Source organism: Megachile rotundata, chromosome 5, assembly GCF_050947335.1.
Source record: "Megachile rotundata isolate GNS110a chromosome 5, iyMegRotu1, whole genome shotgun sequence".
NCBI lineage: Eukaryota > Metazoa > Arthropoda > Insecta > Hymenoptera > Megachilidae > Megachile > Megachile rotundata.
This window is the reverse complement of record NC_134987.1, coordinates 19,732,961-19,753,829: the sequence shown is the minus strand read 5'-3', so window position 1 is coordinate 19,753,829 and position 20,869 is coordinate 19,732,961. Positions and strand designations below refer to the sequence as shown.

General features: G+C 30.3%; 4 protein-coding genes across 38 annotated transcripts in view; 2 read left to right on the top strand and 2 right to left on the bottom strand.

The window, feature by feature from the left end:
- Nucleotides 1-1,325, bottom strand: part of Cpsf6 (cleavage and polyadenylation specificity factor subunit 6) — a 35,519-nt gene extending 34,194 nt beyond the window's left edge. For 7 of the 17 annotated variants that reach the window (XM_076531660.1, XM_076531666.1, XM_076531665.1 and 4 more), the window contains exons 1-2: nucleotides 1,141-1,324; nucleotides 761-793 (exon numbers count right to left, since the gene is read on the bottom strand). In XM_076531660.1, the coding sequence (XP_076387775.1) occupies nucleotides 761-793; nucleotides 1,141-1,197 (90 nt within the window). In that variant the 5' untranslated portion in view covers nucleotides 1,198-1,324. Of the gene's footprint in view, nucleotides 1-760; nucleotides 794-997; nucleotides 1,054-1,140 lie in introns of those variants that run through there. The other 10 variants (XM_076531657.1, XM_076531663.1, XM_012285258.2 and 7 more) reach the window with 7 other exon arrangements.
- Nucleotides 1,326-2,450: 1,125 nt separating this feature from the next.
- Nap1 (Nucleosome assembly protein 1) lies at nucleotides 2,451-7,233 on the top strand. Of its 3 annotated transcripts, none has more exons than XM_003703222.3 (8): nucleotides 2,451-2,610; nucleotides 4,162-4,321; nucleotides 5,204-5,496; nucleotides 5,605-5,758; nucleotides 5,871-6,008; nucleotides 6,100-6,247; nucleotides 6,333-6,452; nucleotides 6,603-7,233. In XM_003703222.3, the coding sequence occupies exons 2-8, from the start codon at nucleotides 4,166-4,168 to the stop codon at nucleotides 6,761-6,763; spliced, it is 1,170 nt and encodes a 389-aa protein (XP_003703270.1). In that variant the 5' UTR covers nucleotides 2,451-2,610; nucleotides 4,162-4,165; the 3' UTR covers nucleotides 6,764-7,233. The 3 variants fall into 3 exon arrangements, with proteins under 3 accessions (XP_003703270.1, XP_076387786.1, XP_012140660.1); XM_012285270.2 differs by having other exon boundaries at nucleotides 2,498-2,610; nucleotides 4,143-4,321; XM_076531671.1 differs by lacking the exon at nucleotides 4,162-4,321 and having other exon boundaries at nucleotides 2,484-2,610.
- On the bottom strand, nucleotides 7,043-20,291 carry LOC100878778 (uncharacterized). Of its 17 annotated transcripts, XM_076531637.1 has the most exons (29): nucleotides 20,119-20,290; nucleotides 18,268-18,403; nucleotides 18,090-18,147; nucleotides 17,952-18,022; nucleotides 17,400-17,576; nucleotides 17,036-17,134; nucleotides 16,006-16,104; nucleotides 15,797-15,895; nucleotides 15,605-15,703; nucleotides 15,440-15,538; nucleotides 15,181-15,279; nucleotides 14,993-15,091; nucleotides 14,815-14,913; nucleotides 14,640-14,738; nucleotides 14,465-14,563; nucleotides 14,290-14,388; nucleotides 14,115-14,213; nucleotides 13,940-14,038; nucleotides 13,765-13,863; nucleotides 13,590-13,688; nucleotides 13,415-13,513; nucleotides 13,240-13,338; nucleotides 13,065-13,163; nucleotides 12,857-12,958; nucleotides 12,430-12,528; nucleotides 12,262-12,360; nucleotides 12,078-12,182; nucleotides 11,426-11,685; nucleotides 7,043-11,229 (listed from the first exon to the last, which is right to left on the bottom strand). In XM_076531637.1, exons 2-29 carry the CDS (start codon nucleotides 18,374-18,376, stop codon nucleotides 11,146-11,148), a joined length of 2,946 nt encoding a protein of 981 aa, XP_076387752.1. In that variant the 5' UTR covers nucleotides 18,377-18,403; nucleotides 20,119-20,290; the 3' UTR covers nucleotides 7,043-11,145. The 17 variants fall into 17 exon arrangements, with proteins under 17 accessions (XP_076387752.1, XP_076387761.1, XP_076387760.1 ...); XM_076531646.1 differs by lacking the exon at nucleotides 12,078-12,182 and having other exon boundaries at nucleotides 20,119-20,291; XM_076531645.1 differs by lacking the exon at nucleotides 12,857-12,958.
- LOC100880306 (N-acetylglucosamine-6-phosphate deacetylase) lies at nucleotides 8,054-11,299 on the top strand. The gene is made up of 7 exons (XM_003703320.3): nucleotides 8,054-8,264; nucleotides 8,445-8,719; nucleotides 8,920-9,049; nucleotides 9,124-9,212; nucleotides 9,287-9,431; nucleotides 9,497-9,673; nucleotides 9,812-11,299. The coding sequence occupies exons 1-7, from the start codon at nucleotides 8,054-8,056 to the stop codon at nucleotides 10,006-10,008; spliced, it is 1,224 nt and encodes a 407-aa protein (XP_003703368.1). The 3' UTR covers nucleotides 10,009-11,299.
- Nucleotides 20,292-20,869: the final 578 nt, after the last annotated feature.

The window sequence follows — 20,869 nt, the reverse complement described above, 5'->3', positions numbered from 1 at the left end:
TTATATGAAGCATTTTCACTGTACTAAAATATATTTATGAGTTTTATAAACTATGATAACAATTACAGATTTGATATTTCTGGTAATATACAAGGTGTCCTAAAGTTTTTTAACATATTAGAATATTAATATTCATAGTTGTATAACTCACTCTCACTAAATTTCTTATAAATTATAGGCTTCTTAAAATTAAAAGTACAAGGAAAAAGCTTTCCATCATTTGCTTTCAACTTTGCCCTTTGCGTGCAAAAACATGAAAGTTTCTATTTTTTCTAGGTTCTTAAAAAGTTGAAAGCAAATAGTAAAAGGCTACATCCTTTATCTTCACATTTACAAAGCCCACCTTGCACGCGAATGTAAATATAAAAATAAAGACTGTAAAAAGATTAATTTTATTAGGGAAAAGTATACATACATATTTATATACAAATCTTTAATTACAACTTAAGCATTTGAACACTTTAATAGTTTAAAAAGTAATAAAATCACTCTAAAAATATAGAAGTATTAATATGCTCTACAAATAATATGCGTCACAGACGCTCATTAATGTCAAGCACATAGGCCGTAAAAATATTTGCTTTCTAAATAACCGCGAATTGTTCCGTTGTAAATGAATAACGTTTTAATAAATCTACATATAAAAGAAAGTACCACTTATTAAAATAATGGACAGACTTTCGCATGCAATAATAGTGTGTCAATTAAAAGTGAATTGATAAACGAAATAGGCGAAAAAGTGCTACGACATTTGCCTTACCGCTAACACCATTTTGCTTTTCTTGCTGTGAATCTGTATTACACGTATTTGCTTTTAGTATTCCGATGCAATGAACGTGCACACAAAGTACACTAATTATGTAACATAATACAGAAAATGTTTATCAACGATAATAATCGAATGTAACAAATATTTGTCACGAATAAAATATATGTATGATGAAACTCATGGATCGCCTAAACAAGATTTAGGTACCGCTCTTCGAGCAATCGTTACCGTCTCTCCTCCATGACGCCGAACATCCCGCTCTACTATCGCGTTTTTCTCACAGTTTTAAACGGTTTTTATGAAAGCAATCGATTAACAACAACGTGTACCCACCAACTTGTTATTTATTAACAAAGATAAAAACGAATTACCTGCGCGAAATCTTGCTCGAGATCGTCGGCGTACAAATCAATGTCACCGTCCGCCATTTTACGTACACCGACGCTCACTGCATTTGACGAAGGCGCCAAGCCTAAAGAAATGGTGGGTTATAGGAGAAAACGTGTTGGCGAATTACGTTACGTTTTCGTCCAAAACGGACATGACGTCATTGCGCCATTATTCTATCTTCCGATAAACTGTGAATTGAAGTGTAACCAGATCCAAAGTTGCCAATATAAGATCAAGAAAAATTGATTTTTCTTGCTCTTTTAAAAAAAAGAAACATATTTATTATTGCTCCTATTTTCTTATTTACTGCTAAATTAAAATCTAAAAAGAGCGATCTCACAAATTTCGAATTTTTTTCAATTTCTTTCTCAAATTATTGAAGAGAATTATTGTTAGAAAGATATTATTTCACTTTTTACGAAATAGTAAGATACTTATGTTAAAATAATAAATTCTTAATAAAAAGAATATAATTTTTCAAATTCTACAATTAATACGAATATCACGAATATCAAAATTATAAATATTTGAAATGATTCTCCGTTCAATGAAAAGACCGTAGTCATTCGCGCAGTGCAGCTAACTTCAGTTAGCCCCGCACTAGTCGGTGTAACTCTACTACTAAATACTTTTTACTTCATTCGTCATATACACAGTGAACAAAAATATATTAACAGGGCAAAAAAATAGTAACAGAGCAGAATTACCTAACTTTCATGGGTCGACAAAGCATCAATGGCACGCGTGTATGTTTCATTTTTATATCATAGATGAAATGCTATAAAGTGTAATACCTTGGGCCCCTTGATCTAAATTTATGAGTGCTAATAAGATCTATTTTCGGAACTGACCATTTATCGCTACGCATTCGTTTATTAAACATTATTTTGCAAAATAATACAAAGTTTCGTCATTCTAAAGCCTCAAAGTCTTAAAGTTCCATTTTAAAAAACTGCAATACAAATTTTGAGAACCTTTAGTACAATACAGTGAATATGCAAGATTCTTGCTCACTGTATATATAAACTCAGGATCGCAATGCCGTAAAGACGGTACGCTCGTTGCTTTTGGTTGTAATACATACTCAACCAATCATAGTTGACATGCGCAGAATAAATAAAAACTCGTGAAATGATGAGTACGATTTCCTGTTGAACGAATAATAATTTATTTGCACTAATTAAAATTTTTTCAAATAAACTTAAAAATTTCATACATGATTTAAATTGGAAAATGTGAATTCTCTACGAGAACTTCATTTCAAGCGGAAAGTAACGTAGGGAATTTTAGTATTGCATGATACTAGCACTTCACAGAAAAGAACTAGAGAACAGAAAAGAATACAAGGGGGACTAATTTCGTATTGTGCGATTTACTATCTACCGACACAACGACCGGTTCGTTGTTCGACTGTGGTTCGTATCTTTTGTGATCAGCTTCAGTTCTGAAAGGTATGTTACCGCTAATTATTAACGGTTTCATTTCTTCATTTCAATATCTTGAAATAACGCTTTCAATTAAAAGTAACTGTATTTGGTTTTTTGAAGTTTTCACGCATTTATAACCCTGAAAATAGTTAATTTTTGTCTGTCCCATGTGCATGCTTTTTATGCTCAAAAATTGCCTTTGTGATATTTTCTCATTTCTTTAATCAGTTACTAACTTAATAAATAAAAAAAGAAATGAGGAATACAGCGAACTTAACATAATTATATCTATCAAGTAATTGAAGAACTAATGTAACTTCCGCCTTTTTTTCATGATCTACGCGTTCCCTAGCAAATAACCTTTCTCCCTCGCGAACATGGTGACTTTCAAATGTCAGTTTAACATTGTATAGAAATCTAATTGTATTTTCTTATATAAAATGTTTTTTACAATATTAAAATTATAGAGATATGTAAATAATTACGATTTAAGATCCTTTCATAAATTAAGATAGAAAATACAATATCGCAATGTGCAATTAAATTTTAGCACGTTTGTAAATTGATTGAAGATTTTGCTTTATGCTATATTATTCAATTTTATATAAAATTAACGTTTAGTTTCAATATTTTTATTTTTTTAACTTTATGTATATTGCATATATATTCATTTTATTCAATATGCTATTTTTCTTTTTTCCATTTGTTTCTGTTACAGAAATATTTCTTGTAATGTACTTTTTATTTTATTACAAGTTAGCTACTTTCGTTTTAATCTCAGATTTAAATGCAAGAAAAAATATTTCTATTGATATTTTATTAAATATCTTTTCATTACTAATAAGAATAATTTTATAATTATATTACAAAAGTAATTAATAGTTTTTATATAACATATGTTTGTAATGCAAATAAAAATCTACTTGTAAGTTTTATATTTATGTAATTTAAATGAGTCAAGAAACTAAAAATGTGTATATTTTAATCTTAAAGTGTCTACGTAAAATTCCATGACTTCAGTATTTTTTAATTTCTTATTTCAAATGTAGATATATCATAATAATATTAGTTCATCAATTTCAATTTAAACTGGGCTATATTTTCATGTTGTAATTTAAATATATTTAAAACTGATTTAAATAAATTAAACTTTCAGTCATAAGATTAATTCTATTTTATTTATATATGATTGAAAATTTTTATTCTTGTACCCCTTTAAATTAAATAAATGTTCTATGTTAGCCAAAATGGTTAAAGTCATTTTCTATGTTATGAGATTTATGGGTCAATCCAATCTCTTCTTTTGGTTAATAAATATTGATTTATCATTGAAGTTTATTCCTTCCATGCATATTTATAATGGTAATAGGAATAAAATGAAGTGACAAACCATTTAAATTTTCTGCATAAAATATTATTTTATATTGGATACAAAAGTTTTTGAAAATTATGTTTTTTATTAAAATTACCACATTTATCTCTTTTTTTATAACCTGTAACTGCCCAGAATATTTGATATTCTCTTTGGAGATACAATTTTTTTTTTATATAAAAAGAATCAAATCTGGATTATAGTACTATGACAACTGACCCAGAGCGCGTTGGCGATAAGAGTGATATGGAATCTGTTGAAGATGAAGATGATAACAACACTTCAGAGTTTACTTCCCAAATTTTACGTAGACCTGATGTGTTAGCTGCTCTACAAGATCATATTCCTGCCCCAGGAATAGAGGTATTCAAATTTTGCATTGTGAACTGTAAATAATAATTGATAATTGATTTTTATAGAATTGAGAGAAATTCATTAATTATATTTGATCATATTATAAATTATATACTTTTGTACAACTTTATTGTTAATTGTATGAATTTTTGTTTAAATAGTTGCATAATTTTTAACAGTTTAATGTTCAAATAATTAATTTTGTATAACAATGTTTTACATTATTTTAACAAAATAATATTATTCATTATTGTTATGCATTCAAATAATAATATGCTTATCAAAAACTTTAAGTATATACTATGCTTTATTTATAAAATTTACGATTATGAACATATTGTTGTAGAGAATAAATGCTATATAAAACTTATAATTTTATTTCACAATCTATTTTTTTAAATTCATATAGTTGTTTTATATATCTAAATTTCATTTCATAAATTATGATTTTATATAATTTTAGTTTATGTGCATTAAATATTGCTTCTTAAAACACCTATTAATATAAGTTATGTATGCATTGTATGCAGTAGTTTAGAGTATGATTTCAAATTTCGTATGTATTAAATGTTGCTTACTTCACAAAAGTGGGAAAGTATTTTAAAATAAGTGTGAAGTATTTTAGATATTTATGAACCTTATAAAATATTTCTATAATATTTCACACTTTAAGTAGGACTTGTACTTGTAGTTGAGTTCAGATACTTATATTTAAAATGTTATACAATTATAAATTTTGACATATATATATATAACAACTAAAATAAATAAAAGTTGTTCTTGTTGATATGTCCAATTTGTAACTCAGAGAAAAATATTTCTTGACTATCAAACTATCATCAACTACTATGTGTAAGCAATTGTATTCTAAATAGTATTTTTAATTTTTAGCAAATGCAGAATCTTCCAGCTTCTGTAAAACGCAGAATTAAAGCTTTGAAACAATTACAATTAGTTACTACCAATATTGAAGCAAAATTCTATGAGGAGGTACATGCTTTGGAATGTACTTATTACAAAATGTGTGCACCTCTTTATGAAAAGAGGAGTGAAATAGTATCTGGTGTTTATGAGCCAACGGATGAACAATGTGTATGGGAAAGTGATGAGGATGAAGAGGGATTAACTAATGATTTAAAAACGAAAGTGAAGCTCGAAGATGATAAAGATGTAAAGAAAGAAGAGTATGTCTATTTTATGTTACATTTATTTCATTGCTTTGTTATTTTTTAATTATGAAATTGACTTATTGTTATAATAGAAACAGTGTTAATTAAATCTGATTATTTTAGGGAGTTAGCTGAAGATGCAAAGGGCATTCCAGATTTCTGGTTGACAATATTTAAAAATGTTGGAACATTAGCTGACATGGTTCAAGAACATGATGAACCAATACTTAAACATTTGTATGATATTAAAGTAATATTCCTTGAATCTAATCCAATGGTAAGTAAAATATATGTATTTCATAAACATTATACATCTAAAACATAAAACATAAGTAAAGTACGAAAAATAAACGAAATTGCATTAAGATGAAGTAAAACTTTGTTTTTAGGGTTTTGTTCTTGAGTTCCATTTTGAACCAAACGAATACTTTACTAACTCGGTTTTAACAAAAGAATATATTATGAAATGTACTCCTGATAAAAATGATCCATTCAGTTTTGAAGGGCCTGAAATATATAAATGCAAGGTAAATGTTAGCAATATTTAAGTGCATATGTGCGTAAACAAGACAACATTAAAGATGGCGTTTAAAACGTTTATTTACTTTTTATTTTAAGGGTTGCGTAATAGATTGGAAAAAGGGAAAGAATGTCACGGTAAAAACCATTAAAAAAAATCAGAAACATAAATCTCGGGGGTCCATGCGAACTGTAACAAAAACTGTTCAAAATGAATCATTTTTCAACTTTTTCAATCCACCAGTTGGTACGGTCGAATAATAACTTCTGTGTTCTATATTTTTATTTCATATGACAATTAATTTTTCATATCCCTAAATTTTTTTTTTCAGTACCAGATGATGCAGAAGCAGAGTTAGATGACGAAACTCAAGCTTTGCTAACAAGTGATTTTGAAATTGGTCATTATATTAGAGAGCGTATAGTTCCTCGAGCTGTACTGTATTATACAGGTATGACATATTTTTTAATGAAATTGTAACTACTATGCATAGCTGTACACTCGTGACATAGTAAAAGTGCAAAAAATGTACAAAGTAAATTATACTTAAAAAATTAAATCAATTATAAAACTGGATATAAAAATACTAATGCTATTTCAGGGGAAGGATTAGAGGATGAAGACGAGGACTACGAAGAAGAAGAAGGTGATGAAGATGATCCTGAAGATGAGGATGAAGATGATGAGGAGTCCTCTCCTACTAATGCACCGTCAGGTGGGAAACAGCAAGGAAATGATCCTAATGAGTGTAAACAGCAGTAGAATTACATACAAATTAAGATAAGAAAAATCGTTCATGCGTACAATAAGTGACAACACACGAAATCTGACCGATAACTGCCTAGATATCCTACACCTACGGTTCCAAACCTAATCTTGTTCGCATCAGTCATCTAATCATATCATGTCTCCTATTCCAGATCAAGCCTAGAATCTTCAACATACCAGTGACAAAATTATGCATACCTTCCCCCTTTATCCGATGTTGACGATGAATAGAAATACGGCTCATTTAATAGCTAAGATTTAATAATATCATAAGCATAAACGATTGCGCTCTCAGCTCTACATAAATCATGTCATTTTTAATTGCTTTATTTTATACTATTGTTACGTTTATACACACAAAAAAGGAAAGTTAGTTGAATTTTTTTCAAAACGCACGTTGATCTATGAACAAATTTTTGGGTACTGTTAAAGCATTTTTAATACAAAAATTAAAAAAAACAGCAGACAGCGCTTTGTTTCTTCTCGCCGTATTATAAACGTAGTGCCATTTTCTCCCTTTTTACATAAACGTTTCTCCTCTTAGAGGTTCTTACAATTTTCCTTAAGTTATACAGAATTATATCCCTTTTATACAAATTTTATACTAAATTGTTTTTGCTCCAATTTGTTATGGACTGAATTATATTGGACTTTGAAATCAACAAAGTTTTTCTATGTTACCTTTATGATAAATTTGATCGACGTTGGATATAATATTTGCAGCATGTATATGATACAAGTAACGGTCGAAGTTAATATGGTAAGTATTATATTTAAATTTATTATAAGATCTTTAAGTGATAAAAAAATGACATAATTTAAAGGGATCATAAATAGTAGTACATTCTAAATCGAATAAAATGAATAGTACTTGCAAAACAATCTTTATGACTGTTATGCAGTAGCTGCGTATTCTTAATTATTAATCAACCCCAAAATGCAGTCATTTAATATATTAAAATGGTTTTTAATTATTTTACATGAAAAAATACATGACCACGTATACGGAGTAACACTTATTGAAATGAGCATTTACATTTTTCTATATTGCTTTTATTTTATTTGAGAAGAAAATTCAGTAGGGTTATGTTTATAGCGACATCTTGGAAAAATTATACGATACAAAGGTCAATGCTACTTGTTAAGTCTTTGTGCATGCTATGTGTGATATGATAATTTTGTTTGTGACTGATAATGTGAAAGTTGCATTGACTGTTTCTTTTTTTTGCAGATTGAAATATTGAACGTATTTTAATGTATTAATATTAATATTAAGTTATTAACATGTCGCAAAAGGATAAACAAATTTTGAAACAATTTTATAATTGCTGGATTTTACGTGACGGTAAAATTTTAAAGGAGGATCTATGGGTTCGTGATGGGAGGATTGTCAACCCCGAGAAAATTTTTTATGATGAAAAAATTAAACCAAATATTAGTATTGATTGTAATGAAGCACTAATTTCTCCTGGCTATATTGATCTTCAAATTAATGGTATTTAACGCAAGTATAGTTTAACAAAATTATTTTTCAGTACATATTAATACAATTTAAAGTTGTAAAACCTTTTTATATTAAATAAATTGAATAATATAATAAAAGAAGTAGACTATAAAATAGAAGATTCTTCCATAAATTTATTGAAAATGATAATTGTTTTATTTTATTTAATAGGTGGTTTTGGGGTAGATTTTACACATAATGTTGATAATGTACAAGAAGGAATAAATAAAGTAGCAAAAAAATTGATAGAATTTGGTGTAACATCATTTTGCCCAACATTAGTAACATCACCCAGTGAGACGTATCATAAAATATTACCAAATATTAAAAAGAGAAATGGTGGAAAACATGGAGCATCTATATTAGGCATTCATTTAGAAGGACCTTTTATTAGTCCTAGCAAAAAGGGTGCTCATCCAGAAAATTGTATCAAGCAATTTGACAAAGCAAGTTGTTTAAAGGTTTTCAATATGTACATACAACATACATATTAGCAATATGCAAACAACAAACAAACTTTTACACATGAGTAAATATTTAAAATACATGAATATATAATTACTCGTCACTTAAAAAACTTTTAAACACACTACCATTTATGTATATATCTACTATAATTTTAACAAATGCTTTTGATATGTTTTAGGGATTTAAATCGTTAATCGAAATGTATGGAACTTTAGAAAATGTATGTCTTGTTACATTAGCACCAGAGCTTCCCAATGCTCCAACTGTAATTAAAGAATTATGTAAAAGAAATATTAAAGTTTCTGTTGGTGAGATATAAGTTTAATGCTCATTTATATCATGGTATTCATTAAACACAATCATTTTCATGCAATTATTTTAGGACATTCTATTGCAAATTTACATGAAGGAGAAGAAGCTGTAAACAATGGGGCTTCATTTATCACGCATCTTTTTAATGCTATGTTACCAGTAATTATGCAAAATACAAAAGTTTTTTCCTTTCCTTGAGTAATATAAATTTGCAATTAAATTCTTATTTACAGTTTCATCATAGAGATCCAGGGCTTGTTGGTTTGTTAACATCTGATAAAATTCCTTCTGGGAAAATTATTCATTATGGCATAATCGCAGATGGAATACATACCCACCCAGCAGCACTACGTATTGCTCACAGAACACATCCTGAAGGTTTGAACAATTTCTAACATTACAATAAAATACTTTGCATCACATTTTTCTGTTTTTATTTTCAGGATTAGTTTTAGTGACTGACGCATTATCAGCACTAGGCTTAGAAGAAGGTGTTCATCAATTGGGTCAATTTAAAATTGAAATGCGATCAGGACGTGCATATATTGCCGGAACAGATACTTTGTGTGGTAGTACAGCAGAAATGTCAAAATGTGTTCGTCATTTTAAAGAAGCAACAGGTAATTATATAATATAGTTTGTTAAAAGCTTATGTTTTTCAATAAGTAAATTTTTTTCTTATAGAGTCTAGGGATATAAAAATATAGAGATCTAGGAATATGTGTGTTTTAATAGAAAGACACTATTATATGTTACAGGTTGCTCTGTAGTAGAAGCTTTAGAAGCTGCAACTCTTCACCCAGCAAAGACGCTTGATATTGATAAAGTTAAAGGAACTTTAAATTTTGAAGCAGATGCTGACTTTGTAATGTTAGATCAAAAGTTGAATTTGTTATCGACGTGGATATCGGGAGAATGTGTTTATAGTATACCAAATGGTGCCCGAAACTCTTAGTAAACAAAAAATTATGAAATATGTATTAAATAATACTAAATGGCTGTGAATATTGTCCTAGCCATAGCAACGTTCATTTACATATTCATATTGTTACATATTTTATGTACAAATATTTTTATAAAAAGTATTGCAAATTTTGATACGTATAAAAATGTTATGTATTTTTATCGTTACATATAACTACAGTAAAGTTTTGATATAAGTGAATCGTTTGGGAGCTAGCTGTCGCTTATATTGTGTAATTTCTACATTGATTGAAGTTTGCGAAGCGTAGAAAAGGACAGCGAGTAAAGGAAACGACCGAACAACCGAGCGAAAACAAATAATAATATGCCGGTGGAACAATCGTAATGCAAGTATAATATATTTCTTATTTTTTATGTTTATTATATATTTACTTGTAATTTCAAACATTTCGCTTATATCAAGGTTTCACTGTATGGATGAATCAGGAGTGTTTATATCTTACAACATAATCTGTTATAGAATTCAGTAATTTTTGTTTTTATTAAATCTATTGTATATGGGCCAGTTTTAATATAACGTGATTTGTACGTGAATTGTTATATGTATTATTATAATTAATTTGTAACATTACTACAAAGAATTCAATAATACACAGTATTGACGTGTTAATAAATACAAAAAGTTGTCACATTTTAATATTGTATCTTGTTTTCAATATAGGAAACATGAATTATATACAACATTTATGTTTATTTGTGAAGGATTTATTTTATTCCTTTTTAAAAGTAAACTTACTGCACAATTAAGGAAAAATGAAGGCAACTGGTTATTTTTATAGATTTTTTATAAAACAATATGTCTTTCGATTAGAATAAAAGTTAATGCTTGCACAATCAGTATCAGTAAATTCCTAATATCTTTTCTTCAGTGTTTCTAGATTGTTAGCAGCACCAAGCTTTTAAATATAATATTGTATAAAAGTATTCTACGATTATTTTAGAAGAGCGTTAAAAATTGTTTACTCATGCATCATATTTTATACTTAAATATTGTTACATGTATACTAAATATATATATATCGATAAAGATATATTATATATCGATTGTATATAATTGATAGTTTTAAGGTAGAACGATGACAGAATTTAGTTGTGTAAAACACTTATGCTAATAAACGACGTCCTTCAAATTGCACATATATGGTGAATGTCTAATGCCAAATGAATGTGCTGGAGGAATATCAAGAATTACCTGTAAGGAGTAATTTTATGCAATTTTATAAATACGTCTTTTATGTCTAAATAAATAGAAGAAAAAACTACGCTCGCAAAGTTTGTGGATTTACTTGAATCTAATAGGTACATTTGTTCAACTCTCTAATTGTCTATTTCTTTGCAAAAATAGATTGTTTAATATCTTAATACACTGAATTAGAAATTAGAAATACTTTTTCTGGACAATATGCTCCAGGTCCTGGTATCTGAGAATGGTCATCAGGTAGCTGATATCGAGCACTGATGCTATAGGCGGGACTTTTTATTCTAACTGCATCTGGTTTCACAGCCTCGTATGTCCCAGGTCCGGGAACCAAGATACGATCGTCTGTGAAAACTTTTTGTCTACCCGAGATAGAATAAGCCGGTGCTGTTTTCTTATTGCCTTCTTTTGTTCCGCCAAGAGCAGAAGGAATGTTGTAAACATTTGGAGCTAAAACAGAGGAAAAGTGAAAACGGAAAATTTAGAATAGATGGCACAAATATTTCATATAACTGACTGAAAAGTAAATGTTCAGAATATTGTACATTGATAACACTTTTTGGATTATATGTATTTTTCGACTTTATATGATTGTTAATAAATTAGAGTTAACTTACAATGTAGTGGTTGTTATTTAACAACGAACATTAATTAGATTACAGTAATTTATTTTTCAGGGTTACTTCTTATGTTCTATTATGTCAAAAATAAATATGTAGAGCATATTACAAATAACATAGCAATACCGCAGTGTAGTAGTACATTAGTACAGTAAAATAGTAGAATAGAGGAGCAAGAAACAAAATACAAAGTAGCAGGTACAGTTAATTTCTTTATTTTACCTGGAATATCATTTGGTCTGCTTGTATTTGTCCTTAGACCAAAAGTAAATCGCAATGCTTTTTCTAATAAAAGCATAGCTTTTTCTGGGCTGTATGAACCCGGACCTTTAAAGGACATTAAATCTATTGAACAAGCACATAAAGAAGAAAATAAAAAATAACAGGTTTATAAATCCTACTATACCTGGTATAGAATCTATTCCATGCACTTCAGTTTTAACTCCAAAACTGTATTGGGGAGATTTATTCAGATTTACCTTTTCAGGGTGGTAACTTCCAGGAGCTATATTTTAAAAATATAAATTACATTCTTTAAATAATAAATTACATACTATATCGAAATATTACTTACCAGGTGTATCATTGGGTTTCTCGATGAATGTTTTTAAACCGAACGAGTATTGAGGCGATTTATCTAAATTGACTTTTTCTGGTGAGTAAGTACCGGGAGCTATAAAATTAAAATAAAAATACTAATGTGACTGCTTAAAGAAGTTGAAATAGGCGTACATTTACTTATATTATTATTATTTGTAGTGCAATACTAATATCGAAGCTTTATTTAATTACGAGTAAAAGTGGTAGTAATGTTAAAAACAAGTATAAACAAGAAGTTAAAGAATGAAGATACTGTACAAAAAACTGTAGTAAACTTAAAAAGTAACAGCACATAAACCTTTTATTATTGTTATTATAATTTAATATTGTTATTAAAAATTACATGAGAATATTAAAGATCCAGTAGCAGTTATTAATAATGTGTTAACCAACACCATTACCTGGTATATCCCTAGGCATATCCAAGGATTTTCTACTACCAAAACTGAAATAAGGTTTATGTTCCAGATTTAATACTTTCTCTGGATAGTAATCAGCAGGGCCTACCGAAGCAATCAAAACATTACTACTTGTTCTTACTGAATGTTAAACCAATACCGATTGAATTTTTTAAATAAAAAACTCCAACAATTATCCGTGCAAATTCACCTGGATTGTCATTTGCTTTTTCTGGCCTTCCTCTCCCAGACATACTAAACTGAGGACCTTTATCTAAATTCATTTTCTCAGGACTGTATGTTCCAGGAGCTTCAAAAGATACAAAAATAAAGATAACATAAACAAAAAAAGACCGATATATTATTATGTTAACTTAAAAATTCACCTGGATTATCATTTGGTTTTTCTGACATTCCTCTCCCAGACATACTAAACTGAGGACCCTTATCTAAATTCATTTTCTCAGGACTGTATGTTCCAGGAGCTTCAAAAGATACAAAAATAAATATAACATAAACAAGAAAAGACCGATATATTGTTATGTTAACTTAAAAATTCACCTGGATTATCATTTGGTTTTTCTGACATTCCTCTCCCAGACATACTAAACTGAGGACCTTTATCAAAATTCACTTTCTCTGGACTGTATGTTCCAGGTGCTTTGAAAGATACAAAACTATATGTAACATAAACACGAAAAGTCCGATATATTGTTATGTTAACTTAAAAATTCACCTGGATTATCATTTGGCTTTTCTGGCCTTCCTCTCCCACACATACTAAACTGAGGACCTTTATCTAAATTCATTTTTTCAGGACTGTATGTTCCAGGAGCTTCAAAAGATACAAAAATAAATATAACATAAACAAGAAAAGACCGATATATTGTTATGTTAACTTAAAAATTCACCTGGATTATCATTTGGTTTTTCTGACATTCCTCTCCCAGACATACTAAACTGAGGACCTTTATCTAAATTCATTTTCTCAGGACTGTATGTTCCAGGAGCTTCAAAAGATACAAAAATAAATATAACATAAACAAAAAAAGACCGATATATTATTATGTTAACTTAAAAATTCACCTGGATTATCATTTGGTTTTTCTGACATTCCTCTCCCAGACATACTAAACTGAGGACCTTTATCAAAATTCATTTTCTCAGGACTGTATGTTCCAGGTGCTTTGAAAGATACAAAACTATATGTAACATAAACACGAAAAGTCCGATATATTGTTATGTTAACTTAAAAATTCACCTGGATTATCATTTGGCTTTTCTGGCCTTCCTCTCCCAGACATACTAAACTGAGGACCTTTATCTAAATTCATTTTCTCAGGACTGTATGTTCCAGGAGCTTCAAAAGATACAAAAATAAATGTAACATAAACAAAAAATGACCGATATATTGTTATGTTAGCTTGAAAATTCACCTGGATTGTCGTTTGGCTTTTCTGGCCTTCCTCTCCCACACATACTAAACTGAGGACCTTTATCTAAATTCATTTTTTCAGGACTGTATGTTCCAGGAGCTTCAAAAGATACAAAAATAAATATAACATAAACAAGAAAAGACCGATATATTGTTATGTTAACTTAAAAATTCACCTGGATTATCATTTGGCTTTTCTGACATTCCTCTCCCAGACATACTAAACTGAGGACCTTTATCAAAATTCATTTTCTCTGGACTGTATGTTCCAGGTGCTTTGAAAGATACAAAACTATATGTAACATAAACACGAAAAGTCCGATATATTGTTATGTTAACTTAAAAATTCACCTGGATTGTCATTTGGCTTTTCTGGCCTTCCTCTCCCACACATACTAAACTGACGACCTTTATCTAAATTCATTTTCTCTGGACTGTATGTTCCAGGAGCTTCAAAAGATACAAAAATAAAGATAACATAAACAAGAAAAGACCGATATATTGTTATGTTAACTTAAAAATTCACCTGGATTATCATTTGGTTTTTCTGACATTCCTTTTCCGGATATACTAAACTGAGGACCTTTATCAAAATTCACTTTCTCAGGACTGTATGTTCCAGGAGCTTTAACAAATATAAAACTAAATGTAACATAAAGAAGAAAAAAGCCGATATATTGATTTATATCGCTTTAAAAATTCACCTGGGGTATCATCTGGTTTTTGTGACATTCCTTTTCCATATAAACTGTACTGAGGTCCTTTATTCAAATTTACTTTCTCAGGACTATACGTGCCTGGTGCTAAGATTAAGGTGGTTCATTAAATGAAAATAAAAACAAATGCAACTAAATAATTAATACAAAGAATAAATAAAATAAGCTATACTAACCAGGTGTATCAATTGGTTTTTCAGATGGTCTCCTACCGCTTAAACTATATTCAGGACCCTTATTTAAGTTTACTTTCTCTGGACAGTATTCTCCAGGCCCTATACAAAATAATAGAAAGAAACTATTTTTGACTAATTTTTAATAACAATAATAATGAAACGTTTAAATTATAAAAGAATTTTATGCCTGGATTGCTATGCGAATTATTAAATGATACTTTTAGTTCGAAACTATATCAGTGCGATTTGGAGTACAAACCTGGATTACTGTCCGGTTTATCATGAAATGTTTTTCCACTTAAACTAAATTGTGGACCTTTATCCAGATTAACTTTTTCTGGACTGTAAGTACCAGGGGCTGTAAAGAAGATTCGTGTATATACCATGAGCATAACTACAAAATAAAATATTTCTGCTCAATTACCTGGAGTGTCATTTATCCTCTCAAGAGGTGTTCTCAATCCGAAAGTAAATTGCGGTGCTGTATCCAATTTGACTTTTTCTGGGTAATACGTACCTGGTGCTAATAATCATTTTACGCGTTAATGAAATACATGTATCTACAAACTTTTAAGATATTTCAAAGTTTTATCTCATAAAAAATAAAATTACATACCAGGTATGTCATCAGGTTTCTCCTCGCGGCCCTTTCCCGCAAGACTGTATTGAGGACCTTTGTCCAAATTAACTTTCTCTGGACTATACGTACCAGGTGCTATAAACATAAATAATCATCACATGCCAATGGTAAAATGTTTAGGTGAATTCTACGTCTCTTTAGACACAGATGTCACTTTAATTTTGACTATTAAGTTTAATAATTACCTGGGGTATCGTTTGGTTTCTCGAGAGGAGGCCTAAGTCCGAAAGTAAATTGCGGTGCGTGGTCCACTCTTACCTTTTCCGGATAGTAGGTTCCAGGTGCTAATGTCAAAACCAAAACGAGTGTATTTATTTAAGAAAATAAACATCGTTACCGTACTTTAAGCGTTTAATCTAATTATTTGCACTCTTATTTCTAACTAATAAAGCAATTTATTTGATTCAATAACCATATCGTTGATCTTACTGCCCATGCACAATTCTTAAAAAATCATTTAAAACGCTTTATCTTGCAATTTGCAATAATAAATCTCGTAAACTGCATCCTTTTTTATAACAGTATAAAATCAAATGTTACGAGTGCAAGTAATCACAACGTGACAGTATGATTTATTGCAAGCGCCATTCATCTATACAGGCCAAGTACGTACGTAATAGTCTACATGAGGAGAGGAAAAAAATGGAGCAGCGAGAACTAAACTGTTTAACAAGCTAAAATAGTAAACATATGCAGAAAGAAGCCAGAAGAAAGAATGGTTATATGTAGTAATTGAAAAAGTAAAATGCGATACCTAAGGTTTAATAAAGTTTACGTCTTGAAGGAGAGTTACATCTGCGTTCGCGAACTTCTCCATTTTAGGTGATTGCTAATACCTAACGATTAGTCGTTCAGCATGACGTCGATCTTCCTGAGAAATCATTTTCTCGTCAAAGAAAATTTTGCCGTGTAAGTGTTACGAGTAATTTATTGATTCGCTGCCGAAAACATATGCTAATGACAATTAAATTTACTTTTTCAGAGGAGACATATTAAACCTTCTATAACCGTGAAATAATTTTTACTTTCTTTAAATGTTATAATCATATAGTGAGCTATTATTCTCAAAATTGCTACAGTACTCTTAGCGGTTTCCTAATTACCTTAAAACTGATTATTATATTGCTGCGATAGAAAATGAAGTATTTCATGATTAGTAATTTATAGATTAGTAATTGGAGAGGTAGAATCGTATGATGATTTTTGTTTAATTACCAGGAATATCGCTCGGTTTGTCCAGTACAGGTTTCAATCCGAAACTGTACTTGGGGGTATTGTCGAGATTCACCTTTTCGGTGCAATAGTCACTCGGTGCTACGATCAAGAGAATTATCGTCTACGTTTTAAATGTAATTCTTATACACATAAAGATTAAAGGACTATTAATCAATGAAAGAATCATGTCGATGATAGAGCAGCAGAGGGAAACTGTGCCCGCGAGAATTTACATTCTCGGGCAGTAATGGGTAGACAACTTATTATTTACTTAACGGGGACATTCTCCAAAAATTGATATGTACAGTTATGAGTTTTTAATAATATTTTTCTATTCTCTATTCAAAATGTGTAAGAGACTCACCAGGTGTACAATCAATCTTCTCCGTCTGAGTTTTGATACCGAACGAGAATTTTGGTGAACTATCGAGGATAACTTTTTCAGCCTTTTCGGGATTGTAATCACCGGGTCCTGGTGTGATTTCTTGTTTCGTAGATTTTGTGCGTCCGTGTAAAGAAGATGCTGGGGCTGCATCCTTTCCTGTTATCAACAAATATAAAATTCGTTTAATCAATTTTAATGGTTACATGGCTGTTAATGCGGTACCCTCGAAACAGTGAAAATTTTATTTTCAAAATTTATAATTTCCTTTTCATCATAATTCAACTGTTATTTTAAAGTTTAAGAAATTTCGAGACAACGCATAAATTACAGAACTGGAAGTTAAGGAATTTGCTAAACGAGAGACATTTAAGGAACCTACATTCTTGCGGAGTATTACCGCTTTGAAGTTTGATCGATACTTTATCTAAACGTGGAATACCACCGTCTGCAACATTTTACTTTTCTCGGGTCTTCAATCTTGAATCGTAATATCGATTCTAATGAATTTTTTGGTCATTTAAAATTAATTACCTTTTGCGCTAAGTCCAGAAACGTTGTATTGACCTGGACCAGGTCCAGGACTATCATTTTTTGCCGAGTGTCTAAACATAGCAAAATATCGAGTGTAATCAACTGAATGATATCTATTTACACTATTAATTACTTTACCTGCTTCCAAAAGAAAAGGCTGGAGCTCTGCCTCGTTTAGAGTCTGGAATAGTTTTTCCTAAACAATCGATTCGCATTCGTAATTTTATCGAAAGAAAGAGAAAGAAAACTTGAAAATAATCGTTCGTATGGACATTACTTATGATTAATGTAAAATGGTGTTGCGTTCAAACCATACCAATCAATGGTGGCAAGGTTACACAGGCAGGTCCTGGACTGCTGTACTCCGCAGCAATAGGACCTCGCCTCTTCGTCGGGGTCCATGGTCTTTGCGTCATACCACCCATGTTTTCGTCGATCTACCTTTGGTTTCCCTTTAGTAAGATGAAAAAGAGATTATTCTTATAATTTGATTCAAGATCGAATAGCGAATATCCTTAAGCCTTCAGCTTAATCACCAGTGACAATTATCGACAGGTAAGTGCCTTCAAGAGTTATATTTTTTACTGCAAGATAAGATTTCTTCGGAATTGTGTAACGAACACGGCCTCGAAATACGGTCCACAGAAACGACTCACGAACAACCATATAAGAATATGTCCATGGTGGGTATCCAGAATCGCCCACCATTCGACATTGGACTGAATAAAACATGAATATCACAAATTGTATGGCGTTTAAAACAAGCCAAATAAATGCAGGTCGTACGAATGACTCATGACCTACTTATAGTACTTTATCGCGTGCACCATGTGCGTCTTACAATTTTCAAACGAGTTTGGATTATGAAAATGTATCTCTGGGTATTTTAAATTGCAAATACAGAGTGTGATTGAATTATACACGAATACAAATTGTGTAAATCAAAACAAGCTGACAAAAATGTTTTAATCTCATGACAGATGCAATGAAAGTAATCATGCCCAATATGGCATTCCATGATACGGATGATTAACACGTTGACTACCGTAGGCATGATCATTGGAGTAACTAGTACTTTTTTCCAAGGGAGGGAGACGCGTCTGTTACCTTACGTTATTATATTTGTCGCTTACCTGTTAATATTAACGATTTTGCAAATCTGAATAAAATGATGTTAGAATTTCGTTTGCATCGTGACTCGAGTTTTAAAACTAATGATTCGTCATTTGAATTGCAATGATTTAAATAAATCTAATGTGACTGAAGAACAGAATCGTTCCACTTTTGTTCATACTTCTTTCGACAATAATTTTTCTTTTTTTAAACACCGACGTTTTCAAATATTGGACTTTCGTAAAAAACGAGTTGAATTGCTTTGCAATAAACTCTCGTTACATTATTGAAACTTCCGCGAAATTGTACAAATGCTCATACATGACGTTTTTTTTGCAATTATCTCGAACAACGTGATGAAACATTATTTTTAGATAAGTCTATTACCTATATATTTATCTTATCACTAAATTCGAAACTGGCTGCAAATTTTAAGTTATCGCGAATTTTAACGATTCATCGATTTTATCAAAACAATAATACTACGAGATACACAGCCATTTATACCTTAGAAATGTCGTACAGTTAAGGTATTCATTAATACAAGGCGGTGACATAATATTTGTTTACAACATGCTCGATTACTCAGACTTACTCATCGCAGTTTCTTATGGTCCAGGTGTAATTGAAACTGAAATATCCTTGACGAGCAAATATTAAATCAGTCAATTTTTTAAAAAAAAAATGTGAAACAGAATTTGTCTTATATCATCGATAACTTCGTTATATAAAAAACTACGCGAGTAAAAGTCCGATTATATAAAATCGTTATTTCTTTGTTATTATCTATTTAAACTGGAATTCCGACTTACGTACATTTGTAACTTTTTAATTGCAGTTTAGACGTAAAATTAAAATTTTCAATATTAATCGACTTCTCTGTTATGAACTTTGATGTTATAGATCAGCAACCCTTTGAGAATTCTAAACTTATTTACACATCTAAAAAATTGAAATAGCACAAATATATTTGTGCACGAGCTACATGACGAAAATATCTGATAACAAAAGGGTAAATAAATAAATGAAATGAAATATATTTTATGTCGCTTACCTAAGTTTCACAAAATACGTCACGAGGGAGAAGATCTTAAGGGCAATAAGACAACTCGTTGAAACACAAAAGGGAAAGAGATGTTTATCGAAGAAACACGTAAGCACAAATGTGATAATAGACCTGCACCTGAAGCGCGATCCGGAGCGACTGAAGATTAAACAACGCGCTACTGTAACTCATAACATGTGCTCCTCACCCCTACTATTGCATCTTTCATTTCAGCACATGCGCACACTCCAATTGCAATTATCTTTTGCAGCGAGTCACATGTACCCTTTCTTTTAAATTTAATACAATTGTTACAGTTAATAAATGAGTATGAATTAAAACTGTACAACTTAATATATGATAATGCAAAAACAAATGCCTGGTTCTAACTGGAGCTTAGATCTAGCTTTAAATTATAATTTTTTTACATTTTTCCAATAAAGGAAGCTACGCTCGCTTGTCTGGAATAATGCGCCAATTTATAATGTTGTCACCGTACATATGTAATACCTATTTTTAGATGTATTTGATTAATTTATCGATACTGTTTGTCTCTGGTTCAGAACTCTCGCAGCCATGGTCAAGAATTTTCATAGTCATGGTCAAGAACTTTCATAGTCACGATCAAGAACTTATAAATGAAATTTAAACAATAAGCGCAAAGAACATTCAGAGGAATAAATGATTTTCTAAAGAATACCGTAAAAAGCAGTGATGTGTTCTAGAAAGTTGTGTTCAAGATGTCATTCGCTTACAAATA

Bases quoted from the DNA above. Each gene is read 5' to 3' on its own strand.
- Nap1 (XM_003703222.3), top strand. From the start codon at position 4,166: ATGACAACTGACCCAGAGCGCGTTGGCGATAAGAGTGATATGGAATCT. The intron at 6,009-6,099 runs GTAAATGTTAGC...TTTTATTTTAAG, and splicing joins CTGAAATATATAAATGCAAG to GGTTGCGTAATAGATTGGAA. The intron at 6,248-6,332 runs GTACGGTCGAAT...TTTTTTTTTCAG, and splicing joins CTTTTTCAATCCACCAGTTG to TACCAGATGATGCAGAAGCA.
- LOC100880306 (XM_003703320.3), top strand. From the start codon at position 8,054: ATGTCGCAAAAGGATAAACAAATTTTGAAACAATTTTATAATTGCTGG. The intron at 8,265-8,444 runs GTATTTAACGCA...TTTATTTAATAG, and splicing joins TATTGATCTTCAAATTAATG to GTGGTTTTGGGGTAGATTTT. The intron at 9,050-9,123 runs GTGAGATATAAG...CAATTATTTTAG, and splicing joins AAATATTAAAGTTTCTGTTG to GACATTCTATTGCAAATTTA.
- LOC100878778 (XM_076531637.1), bottom strand. From the start codon at position 18,376: ATGGGTGGTATGACGCAAAGACCATGGACCCCGACGAAGAGGCGAGGT. The intron at 15,704-15,796 runs GTATGTAATTTT...AATGATTATTAG, and splicing joins GAAACCTGATGACATACCTG to CACCAGGTACGTATTACCCA. The intron at 15,539-15,604 runs GTAATTGAGCAG...TCTTCTTTACAG, and splicing joins GAGGATAAATGACACTCCAG to CCCCTGGTACTTACAGTCCA.